Below are 12,705 nucleotides of genomic sequence, written 5' to 3'. Positions count from 1 at the left end.
TGAATTCTATTACTTGAGTTATCAATATGATCTCCTATGTTAATAGTTTTCCTAATAGTGAACCAACCCAATATTCCTGGTAAAAAAGCCAACATGGTCTTAGTGTGTAACTTTAATAGGTTGTTTAATATGTCTAATATTTTTAATATTTTTGCATTAGCATTGAAGATAGTTTTCTTTCTCTGTTTTGTCTCTTCCTAGTTTAGGCATAAAGAACTTATTTAGGATATAGCTGAGCTCCCATCCACAACTTCTCCAAAAGATCTATAAAACACACCATACGAAATTCTGATATAAGAATCCAGAAAAAGTCACAGTGAATCCTTTGTCCAACTTAGGTTGGCATAGATAGACAGAGAGATCAGGAGACAGGGTTGGAGCAAGAGCACAAAGCACACAGAACACTAGCAAACAGAGAGAGGCTATAAGCAAACAAAGGTGGTTCCAGACCCATACTGGGGCACCCCCCAAACCCAAACTAGGACATTGTGAGGGGACAGGTGCCAACTAGCAGCTTTGTCACACACTTCCCAGTCACAGGTTGCAAATACAGGGTGGAGTTAGAAGTTTAGAGAAAACTTAGGTAGTGTACTAAGAAAAGAGAAGTTGAGAAGCCAGCAGCAGTGGTGTGGCTCAGATCTCAGGTACAAAGCAGGATCTCACTCTCAGTATCTAGCCCAGCCTGCAAAGGAATAACCAAGGCAAGAAACCTAGATCACAGAGCAATTTATGATTTTGTCACTTAGGGCCAAAAGAGCTTTCCAACTGGCTAACGGTGCAGAATCTAGCAGCAATCTTGAACAGACCCAAAACCAGGTCAGGAACTTGCAGAGCTCAGACTACTTTGTGAGTAGTGAAAGCTTGCAAATGCCCAGACTATTTCTAAGATCTTGAATAATATAATACTCAATATCCCAAGACATCAGCAACAGGACCAGCCTAAACCTTACTTCCAGAAGTGCCAGAGAACCGAGTCATAACATCAAGTCCCAGGAAGAATGTTCTGTTGTGTCCAACTCTCCGTGACCCCAATTGGGGTTTTCCTGGCACAGATACTGGAGTGGTTTACCGTTTTCTTCTTCAGCTCAATCTTCCAGATTGCAAGCCCAGTTCTCTATCCACTGTGCCACCTAGCTGCCCCACCAAACCAAGAAGAACAGGCAAAAACAAACAAACCCCCCCCCCCAAAAAAAACCCCACTATAATTAGCTATTATGGTGGCAGGGGCTCTCAAGACACAAACAAAGCTGGAGAGAATGACTCCAAAACATCTTCAAGCAAAGTCTCAGAGAAAAACACAGCTGGGCATAAACTCAACTAGACTTCCTAGAATGAGGAAATTGAGGAAAAAATTGTAAAAGAAGTAAGAGCTATTGAAGAAAGAATTAGAAAGGGAATTAATAGCTTGGCACAAGAAATACAAAACCCTGCCTGAGCAGCAAACTCCCTGAAAACTAGAATCAACCAAACAGAAGCCAAGGACTCCATGAGGCAACAAAAAATATTAAAACAAAGGCAAAAGGCTGGAAAAAAATGGAAGAAAATGTAAAGCATTTATCTCACAGCAAAAACAACTGAACTGGAAAAGAGAAAGACAAGAAAAAATTTAAGAATCATTGAACTATCTGAATGCCATAACCCAAAACAAAAAAAAAAACAAAAAACAAAAAAAAAGCCTAAACATCCTATTTCAAGAAATCTTAAAAGAAACTCAAATTTCATAGAACCAGAGGACAAAATGGAAATAGAAAGAATCCATTAGGCACCTCCTAAAAGAAACTCCAAAATTAAAACTCTAAAGAACATCATAGCCAAAATCTAAAGCTTCCAGGTGAAAGGAAAAATACTGCAAGCAGACAGAAAAAAAGAATTCAAGTACCAAGGAGTCACAGGATCACACACAACTTAGAGCTGCCACTATACAGCAGCAGAGAACTCGGTATACACTATTCCAAAAAGCAAAGTATATGGGCTTACAATCAGGAATAACTTATCTAGCAAACTAATTATGATTACACAGAAGGGAAAAGGCCCTTTAATAAATAAAACCAAGGACATCTAGGCATTCCTGATAAAAAGATCTGAGTTGCAAAGAAACACAGATGTGAAGAGAAGCATAAAAAGGTAAACATGAATGAACAATGATAAAGGGCTAAACAACGATAAACTGTTTACATTTATACGTGTCCCCTTTTAACCTCATCATCCTCATCATCATCCTTCTCCTCCTCCTCTTCATCATCATCGCTATCTTAATAGAGAATCCAATTAGGTAAGACTTGAGAGTGATTCTATTATGTCTTGATGATCTTAAGAAAAAGTATGGAAAGAGAAGAGAAGAAGAATATACTGAGGAAGAGATGGAAAGAAATGTTTCTTGGAAGGCGAATCTTGGCTGATTAAGATGAAAAAAAATTTTAAGAACACATTTATATCATTAAAGGAATTTGTTAGGATGTCAATAGTTTATATGTAATATTGTAATTAATGATTCTTTGAATGTTTACTTGATAAAACGCACTTGTAAATTCATTTGGCTCTGGGGTTTTGTGGTTTGGGAATTAATTTATGGCTTGTTCAGTTTCTTTCTCTAAAATTGGTTAAGTTTTCTATTTCTTTCCCTCTTAATCTGAGTATTTTATATTTCTGTAAATATTCATCCATATAAATTATTAGTTGTGTTGGCAACTAGTTTCTAATAATTTCTCTTATTTTCTCTTCAGTTGTAGAGAATTCTGTTTCATTTTTTGATACTGACAACTTGGGTTTTCCTCACTCTTCCCCTCAGACTGTTTATTTCTCCCCACAACAAAAAAAAAATTTCCTACTCTTATTTATCAAATCAATCATTTTTTTCTTTCATTTTTGTTAATATCCTCTTTAATTTTAAGAAGGAAAACATTTTAGTGTTTAGTTGTGGGATTTGGGTTTTGCTTCCTTCTAATGTTTTGTTTATTAACTTATGTTCAATACATAAGCCATTGATTTGTTCCCTCTCTTTTGTTGATAAAAACATTTAAACACGTGTATTTTCCCCTGACTTCTCTGTACCCCCAAAATTTTCGTATTATTACCCATCATCCTTTTTTGAAATGAAATTATCTATTGTTTCTATGATTTGTTCTTTAAATCATAGGATTAAATTATTGAATCTCCATTTAAGTTTCAATCCTTTTTTCAAAGACCCTTATAATTTTATTGTGTAATGGTCAGTAAAAGATATGTTTAATATTTTTGCTTTTGTGAATTTGAGGTTTTTTTGGTCTAACACATGATTAGTTTTTGTAAAGTTTCCATACATGGCTGAGAAATATTTCTATTTCTTTCAATTCCCATTCAATAATCAACAGAGATCTATCTTATCTAACTTTTCTAAATTTCTATTTAGATCCTCAATTTTTTTCTTCTTTATCCTTTTGTTAGATTTGTCTTGGTCTGAAAGTGTTGCACTGAAGGGTCCCAATTACTACAATTTTGCTATTTTGCCTAAAATTTAATTAACTTTTCCTTTAAGTACTGACATGCTTTCAGAACATATATTAAGTACTGATATTATTTCATTAAGCATCACATAGCTTTCCTGTTTAACTCTTTTTAACCGTATCTTATTTTTATCATTGCCTTGCCCAAGATCATGTTTTCTACTTCCACTTTTGGGGATTTACCTGAGGCAAAATCAATTCTGCTCCAGCCTCTTACATTAACTCTGCGTGAATCTTTGTTTCAAGTGTGTTTCTTGTAAATAACATACTGTTCAGTTATGCTTTATAATTTATTTTGCTCTCCTGTTTTATGGATAAGTTCATTCCATTCATGTGCATGGTTATGATTTTTAGTTGTTTATTTTCCTCTACACTGTCCACTTTTACTTTCTCCTCTTTCCTCTCAGACTCTATCTTTACAAAGATGATGACAGCGGTAAAAGGAGTGTGAGCAACACTAATGATCTATAATTGGAGCTCTCCTGCTTCCAATCCAGCTCCTCCTTCTTAGCTTCTCCCTTCATCAGGTCAACCAAATTCACACATTGATTCCTCCCTGCTCTCTACTCTTGACCTTCTGGACTTCCTTCTCCTCTGCACCAAGCCCAGGAATAGGTACCTCCTTCCCCCTCCCCCACCTATTCAGTTTCATTTCATGTATTGTCTTTTTCCTTTAGAATGTTAGCTCCTTGAGGGCAGGAAGAACTGTCTTTTCTTTTTGAATTTGTATTTCTAGGGCTTAGCACAGTGCCTTTCAAATAATAAGTGCTGAATCAATGCTTGTAGGCTTGTAGACAGACAGATAGACTGACAGATATCCTGTTCCTATCTATTTACATATATATTGTCTCTTCCATGTAAACTCCTTGAGTACATGGACAGCTTTATTTTGGCTTTTTCTTTCTATCCTCGGGACTTGTCAGTAAGACAGTCAATAGGTATTTATTAGAGCCCACTACATGCCAGGCCCTTTGCTTAACAATGGAGATATAAAGAAATGGAAAAGAAAGTCCCTGCCTGGGTCCATCTAGATGACTCACTGGATAGAGTGCTGGCCCTGGAGTCAGGAAGACTTGAGTTCAAATCTGGCCTTAGACACATAACACTAGCTGTGTGACTCTGGGCAAGTCACTTAACCCTAATTGTCTCACACACAAAAAAAAAAAAGTCCCTGCCCTAAGGAGCTCACAGTCTAATAAGGGAGATAACATGCAAACAAGTATGTACAAACAAGATATCTAAAGGACAGATAGGAAATAACAGAGGGGAGGCACTAGAACTAAGGACTGGGAAAGAAAGGCATCAGGGTAGTTGAGACTTGAAAAAAGCCAGGGAAGCTAGGAGGCAGAGGTAAGGAAGCAGAGCATTCCCAGCATAGAGAACCAGCCAGAGAAAATGACCAGAGTTAAGAAATGAGTGTCTTGTTCCAGGAACAGCATGAAGGCCAATGTCACTGAATGGTCTGGGGTAATGAGGAGTAATGACTAGAAAAGAGGAGGTTGGGGGGAGGGATTATGAAGTGCTTTGAACACCTAACAGAGGATTTTATATTTATGTTTGATCCTAGAAGTGATAGGTAGCCACTAGAGTTTACTGAGGAGGGGGGATTAAATGGTCAGGTCTGCACTTTAGGAAAATCACTGACAGGTGAATGGAGAGGGACTGACGTGGGGAGAGATCAGTGGCAGGCAGAACCACTAGTAGGCTACTGCTATAGTTCAAGTATGAGGTGATAAGGGCCTGCACTAGGGTGGTAGCAGTATCAGTGGAGAAAAGGGGGTATATTTAAGAGATGTTGCAAAGATGAAATCAACAGGTCTTAGCAACAGATTAAATTGGGGGGGCGGGGAGTGAAAAGTCAAGAGTGATACTTAGGTTGCAAGCCTGGGGAAAAGAGAGTGTTCAAAGGGAAGAGGATGATCAACACTGTCAAAGGCTGCGGAGAGGTCAAGGAGAAAGAAGATTGAGAAAAGGCACACTGCGTTTGGCAATTCAGATATCATTGGTAACTTTGAAGAAAACAATTTCAGTAAAATGAGATCAGAAGCCAGATTGTACAGACTTAAGCAGGAAAAGGAAATTGAGGGGATTAGGAGAGCAAGTGATTAATTGTGGGAATTGAGTGAACCATATTGACTCCATCTTGTGACTCAATTCTAGAGCTCGCTCAGTTCTCTTTCTTTTCAATTATGGGTTTAGTCCAACTTCTGTCCTGTGAGAAAACTTTATTCAGTGATGGGAATTTGGCGAAAACCTTATTATATTGTTCATACCTAGCCCTGCATGGCTGGGAAACTGGACCACTTCTACCTGCTGCTTAGAGACTCTTAGCTAAGGGCCTTGGTTATGCTGATCAGAAGGAACCCAGTCAGACCCAAAGATTGATGTGAGTTTTCTCACAATTGTACACCTCAAGCAACACATGTCTGACCCGAAAACTGGCCCTATATTAATCAGTTACAGTTTCCATGTTCCTTTGATTGTTTACAGACATTTGAGGGAGTGGGACTCCTTTTCTGATTCATGGAATTGCACCTGTTCACTCTCTCCCTCCCAACTTGGAAAGTCCCTAACCTTTTGATTAATTGTTTTTAACGTATAAAAGTCTGTCTCCTCCTGCATTTGGGGTTCAGGTCTAAGGTGAGGAGGTCTGGTCCCAGTTCATTAGGCAATGAGCATACATTGCTTAATAAGTCAATATGCTCCAAAGATCAAACTTTTATTTCCTCAATCATTTCATCTTTCACCTGCTACAGAGGAAAGAAAGTAAAAGTATCTATTATAGAGGGTTTTCTCAAGAAGTGTAGCCAAAAAAGACAAAAGAGATATGGGACAAAAGTAAGAATGGAACAATCAATAAAGGTTTGTTGAGGATGGAGAAGACATGGGTGTGTTTTCAAGCAGTGGAAAAGTAGTCAGTAGAAAAGGAGATACTGAAGATAAGTGAAAGAGTGGGGATGACAAAGGAAGCAATCTGCTGCAGGAGTTGGGATTGGAAGGGATCACTTGTGCAGGTAGAGGGCTACTTCTGTACGTGAGACAGAGGTGAAAAAGGCATCTGAGTGACATGAGATGAGAAGGCAAAGAGGAGGTCACAGTGAATGGCCTCAACTCTTTCAGTAAAATATGAGGGCAAGGCTGTCAGCTCAAAGGGTGGAGAGACAGGGAGCCACGGAAGGTTTGAAAAGGGCTGAGAGGGTTTGGAAGAGCCATTGTGGAGAATGGGATAGTGAGTTGGCAAGGGAGTTGTAGAAACACTGCCTGGCAGCAGCGAGGACTCAGGTGAGGATACGTAACATGAATTTGTGGCGGATCCAGTCAGAACTGTTGAATGATTTTCCCCCCACCCGTGTAGAAGGAAAAGCAGTGGACAGTGGGAATCATCCAAAGCGAAGGCTTAGCAGAGCACAATCAACAATATGATGAGGGGACAGGGACTAAAGAGGACAGTGTAGAGTCGAAGTGGTTCATTAAGGGCTTAAGCTGAAGGTAAGAGAGAATGGCCAGTGCAAGGGTGATGGCCTGAGAGAGAACTGAGGGGTCAAAGGATTGGAGGTCAAAGTGTAGACAAAGAGTAAGATTTGGTATGAGAAGGCATAACCTAACCCTACCAGAAAGTTAAGAAACTTAACTGCATTAACATTATTCGGATGGTTTGTGAGGCTCCAAGCTCTTTGTGCCCTTGTACTGTTACTTCCCTGAACTATATGCCTGCATATCACTGCTATACTTCTTACTGCAAGTACATAAGGATTGTTATTATGAACTAACTTTCCCCCTTATGTCACATTTTCATGGAACCATTTAATAACACTAGGAAGATATCAGGCTATGTTTATAACCATGAAAAACCAACCAGTCAGTTAGAAGTCACCTTTTAAAGAAAATAAATCATCTCTATATCCTTCCCATAGCACCCGAACAACTTACATCTTAAGATGTTTAAAGAGTTCTTACCATGGGTTTCCACTGGCCTGCTTCTCCAATAATAATCTCTTCTCATCTTCAGAAAACTGTAAGTCCAGCTCAAAAGAATTATTGTCCAGATCATGAATGTATTGGTCTATATTGCTGCCTGACCTTTGAGGCAGGCTACTCTCTGAAGCAGATAATGAATGTGAAGAAGCTGAAGATGAAACTTGCATGCAGCCAAATTGGCTTAGAAGATTGTCGTACTATGGGGGGAAAAAAAGGAAAGTCATTATAAATTTCCACTGGTTTACATTAAACTTCTGATGTGTCCTACGTTTAACAAGACTACACAAACCTTTACTCCGCTCACCAATTATGCTATGATCACTTTTAAAAAAACAAAATTTTGTATCAAACATAAAGTAGGATATAGCCTTGGAAATGAAAAAATTCATGAGGTCACACTGAAGATCCATATGTGCATATAGAAACAAAGACAGACCAAACAACAAAATCTGATTTCTGCTTCCAGTTTTTCTGATTTTGTTGCTGTTCAATTGTTTCAGTTGTGTCCAACTCTTCATGACCCTTCAACTTCAAATCTTCATGGAGTGCTTTGCCATTTACTTCTCCAGCTTATTTTACAGATGAGGAATTGAGGCAAAGAGGTTTAAGTGATTTGCCCCGGGTCACACAGCTAGTAAGATGAGTCTTTTTGACTCCAAGCCTGGCACTCTATCCACTGTGCCACCAAGCTGTCCCAGTTTTTATGATAACACTAGAGTAAGAATCAAATAATGGTTCAGTTACCATGAAAGCTTTATTTACTTTAACTTGACACTGTGTAGTGTGTAGGAAGCCAGCCACTTCGCTGTTCCTAATTCTCTTCTACTAGGAAGGATGAAACAGTATTCATACCATCAGACACAAGTAGTATGATACAAGAAAAATAGCAGTGACTCTGAAGGAAGGGGGCCCAGGTCTGAATCCTTGCTGTACTGCCTTTTACCTGTATGGACCTGGTCAAGTCACAACTCTCTGAGGCTTTTCCTCATCTCAAAAATGACAAAGTTAGACTGAGTGATCTCTAAAGTGTCTTCAAATTCTAAAATCCTACAATCCCAAAATTCAGATATATGTGGTACAAGACCACAGTTCCAAAAACAAAGAGCTGAAAGGATTATCTCTAGTGCTCTCTAGATAACTGAATGGTTATTTAATACACACTGCCTTTTTCAGACAAGAAAGACAAGAATTGCACTGTACAACATAAAAGAAAAATGGCTAACAAAACCAGAATGGGATGACTCAAGGGGAGGAAAATTCGTGTGGCTCTGAGAAACATGAAATAGGGAAAAAATTTTATATCTAGGTAATGCTAGTCAGTCAAGATTTGATTTTAAATCTGACCAACTAGTGAGTAACAAGTAATAATAGCTCAGATTGCTAAAGATTGCTATAAGAATTGCAAAGTGTTTTCCTCGTTAACCACTCTGTGAAGTAGGGAGTATAACCATTACTAGCCCCATTTTACAGCTGAGGAAAGTCAGGTCATAAAAGTTATCACATTGCCTGTTAGAAATAAATTTCCTTTTCCTAAGGGCCACGTATGCCCAGGTCACCCAGTCCACCCCACTCTCGGGCTGAAATCACCAGGGGGAGGTATTACAATTCATGTGAACAGAACTGGAATTGCATTCGATAAAGGAAGTTTAGGATGTATTGGGGCATTAATAAGATTGGAATTTGGAACACACCTCTACTACTTTCTAAGATATTTTCTTTAGCTTTCTAAAAAGGACAAGAGTAGAACGTGGAGCAAACTGGGGAAAATTCGCCCCACTTTTAGTTAAACTATTGGTTAACTAAAAATATTGCCATTTATAAGGAAAATTTTTAAAATTAAATTAAAAAATTTGTCTTATGCTTTCCTGTGTTTGGAAGCAATATAGTGAACCTGAGTCCTAAATTTAGAGTTAGAAGACTTAGATTCATCCTTGTCTACAAATTTCAAATCTTCTACTTACTACCAGTATAACCTTGGATATCCTGGTCACTTGCCGTTTTTTAGCCTCCATTCTGTTACCTTTGAGTTGTGGGGGAAATCCTATATTCCCTCCAGGAAAGATTTTTTAATATTATATAATTAGGAGTCTACTAATCAAATTTGCTGTAGATATCATGCCACAACACAATGTATAAGACGTTAGATAAAGAATAATAGACCAGCCTAAGAGTCATGTACACTAGATTTAATAGAAGCAAAAAACAAAACAGAAATTACCCTACCTTTTGATGGAACAGTGCACAATAACACAACACCTCCAATCACCTAGCTGGATATTTTAATCTCACTAGATCTGATAAGTACTTGCTGGAGGATTCCCATTCATTGATAGAGTTTAATATGATTGTTTTGTTTTGTTTTTTTAAAATGCTTAATTTGGGTTTTTTTTATGTTTTATTTTTATTTTTGGCTAGGCAATGGGGTTAAGTGACTTGTCCAGGGTCACACAACTGGTAAGTGTTATATGTCTGAGGTTGGATTTGAACTCAGGTCCTCCTGAATTCAGGGCTGGTGCTCTATCCACTGCACTACCTAGCTGCCCTAATGTTATTGTTAATGATAATAATAATAGAAGCTAGCATTTATATCACACCTACTATATGCCAGGAACTGTGCTAAGCACTTCATAATTATTATCTCATTTGTTCTTCACAAGAAGATAAGTGCTATTATTATACCCATTTTGCAGATGAGGAAACCAAAGCAAACCAAGAGTAAGTGACTTGGCCAAGGTCACACAGCTAGTAAGTGTGTGAGGCTGGATTTGAACTTGGGTCTTACCTGACTCCAGGCCCAGTACTCTAATCATTGTGCCACCCAGCTGCTGTACCCTTACCCTCCTTCCACCAAACTTAATATCTCACATTTCTAAAGTTAAAAAGTGCTTTCCTCACAAACAACCCTGTGAGGTAGGCAGTACAAGTATCTCCATCCTACAGAGAAGGAAGGAGAAAAATTATTTGTCCATGACTATAAAATGCCAGAGTCAGGACTAGAAATTAGCACTCATTCCACTATAGCTCAGATATACTTTCTTCCAGTAATGACAAATGAGTAACATCACACTCAAGTGTTTGTGACTACTTTTACAAGTAACGTGCTTATAAAGGAATGAGAATCAACAACTTGACTAATGGCTTTTTTTTTCCCCAAAGTACTCTTTTTTAATCTCTCAGTAAATAGAAATTGCCTCTTGAAGGCAATATTGAAAACTGAACACAACATTCATCAAATTACTTATTATTAAGTATAATGACAAGAGCTATTAATTAACATTACACATAATATAATTATTAATAAGATGTAAATGATAAGAAGAAATATGATACATGCTACTGAGAGATAGCTATTTTCTCAAGATGGCTATAAAGTTTAACTGAGATAGTGAAGTTTTTAAAATGCTGGCCAAGACTAGGTCTAATGATTCTCAATAGTATCCACACGTTTCTCATTCTCCTTTAGTTCTCTGTTACCTCCACCAACTCTGCAGATTATTTCTGACATAGGAGTTCTGGGCAAATGACCAATGGAGAGGGAAGAGGAAAAGAAAAATGCGGAGGGAAGACGAAAAAACCTCAGAAGAAAGGCATGGCAGAAGAAAGTGGTCACTCCAACTTTGGTTTCTCAGATAATCAATAAATAAGATCCTACTACTCAAGATTATCTCCTGGGGCAGCAAAGTGTTGCAGCAGATAGAGCTCCAGCCTTGGAGTCAGGAAGACTTGAGTTCAAATCCGACCTCAGACACTTGATACTTACTAGCTGTGTGACCCTGGGCAAATCACTTAACCCCAATTGCCTCACCAAAAAAAAAAAAAAAGAATGTATCTCCCTCTATAACACACCCAGCTTCCTCATTCAAGATAGCCACATGAAATGCCCCCATCACCTGAACTCCCAAGACCAATAAACACTACCACCATAATTGGGAGCAGCCATTCTCATTCTTCCAAGAGTAGCCTCCAGGCTCAATCCATTTTCTACAGATTTAGACCTGGAAGTGATTTTAGGGGTCGGGTCATCAATGTCCAAGCCCCCATTTTACAGATAAGGAAACTTGTACAGATAAGCAAACAGAGATTAAATGACTTGCCCAGGGTCACACAACTCATAAGTATCTAAAGATTTTCCAGACTCCAATTCCAACACTACCCACTATGCCACCTACCTGTCTTTCTGCTTTCAATATTGAAATCTTATTAAACTAGGGATAAATTTTTTTCTACTTCTCCTTCCACCCTCTCTCAACAGAATCCCACCCTAGATGAAACCACAGTCCCTTCTCTCATAGAGGCCTGAACTCACCCAAACACTCTCTAGTTCAATAAAGGGATACAGCACCCTTTCTTTCTAGAACCAATTCAAAGGAGCAGAACCACCCACCTTCACATAGCTTAACTTCATCTGACCTTCATGTCACGTTTATGAAATTCTCTTCAAAGTTTGAATGCCCTTATCTCCTCTATGCCCTCCACCTACACTCCAATTTTTACCCTCCTTAATGACCTCAGCAAACACTTAGCCTGTATTATTCTCCATCATTTTGTGCTTTACCTTCAGCAACTTATAACAAGAATCACTCACAAGCATACTAAAGTTGGGACACATTTCGTAACACATAGCATAAACTCATCTCTAAGACCTTAACTTTTGTGCTCCTTCTGCCCCCCTCCCCCGCCCCCACATCATCATCATCATCAACAACCTCAACAAGGTATTAAGTGTTTACTATGTGCTATGCATGGTATGCTAATCAACCGGAATACAAACAAATGCAAAAATGTGGTTCCTGCCCTCAAGGAGTTCATATTCTAATAAAGGAAATATCATACAAATAAGTCTGTACACTGTAAATGGTATGTGATTCAAAAGGTAAGGCTCTAGCAATGTGGGAAACAGGACAGATCTCTTGCAGGATAGGATATGAGATGAGTCTTGAAGGAAGCCAGGAGGCAAAGGTGAAAAAAGAGAGTATTCCAGGCAAGGGAAATAGCCAGGAAAAACAGAAGTGTCAGGAAATGGAATGACGTGTGAAGAACAGCAAAGAGGCCAAAATTGCTGAATTGTAGATGGAGGGCAGTAAAGTATAAGAAGACTAGAAGGGCTTTAGTTGTGAAAGTGTTTATATCTCATCTTGGAGGCAACAGGGAGCCACTGGAATTTACTGAGTTGTGTGAAATGTTCAAACCTGGTCTAATTTAGGAAGATCACTTTAGTTGGAGAGTGGAAGATAGATTATGCTGG

At 38.5% G+C, this 12,705-nt stretch overlaps 1 protein-coding gene across 2 annotated transcripts in view; it reads right to left on the bottom strand.

Annotated features, from left to right (window-relative positions):
• The window catches only part of LOC114043699 (3-phosphoinositide-dependent protein kinase 1), a 92,720-nt gene that overhangs the window by 23,844 nt on the left and 56,171 nt on the right, over positions 1-12,705 (bottom strand). For both annotated transcript variants that reach the window (XM_027862789.1, XM_027862790.1), the window contains one exon: positions 7,440-7,657. In XM_027862789.1, the coding sequence (XP_027718590.1) occupies positions 7,440-7,657 (218 nt within the window). The remainder of the gene's footprint in view (positions 1-7,439; positions 7,658-12,705) is intronic.

This window comes from Vombatus ursinus, unplaced genomic scaffold (assembly GCF_900497805.2).
Source record: "Vombatus ursinus unplaced genomic scaffold, bare-nosed wombat genome assembly UNPS02014770.1, whole genome shotgun sequence".
NCBI lineage: Eukaryota > Metazoa > Chordata > Mammalia > Diprotodontia > Vombatidae > Vombatus > Vombatus ursinus.
The sequence above is the reverse complement of the archived record's forward strand: the minus strand, read 5'-3'. Positions and strand labels throughout refer to the sequence as shown.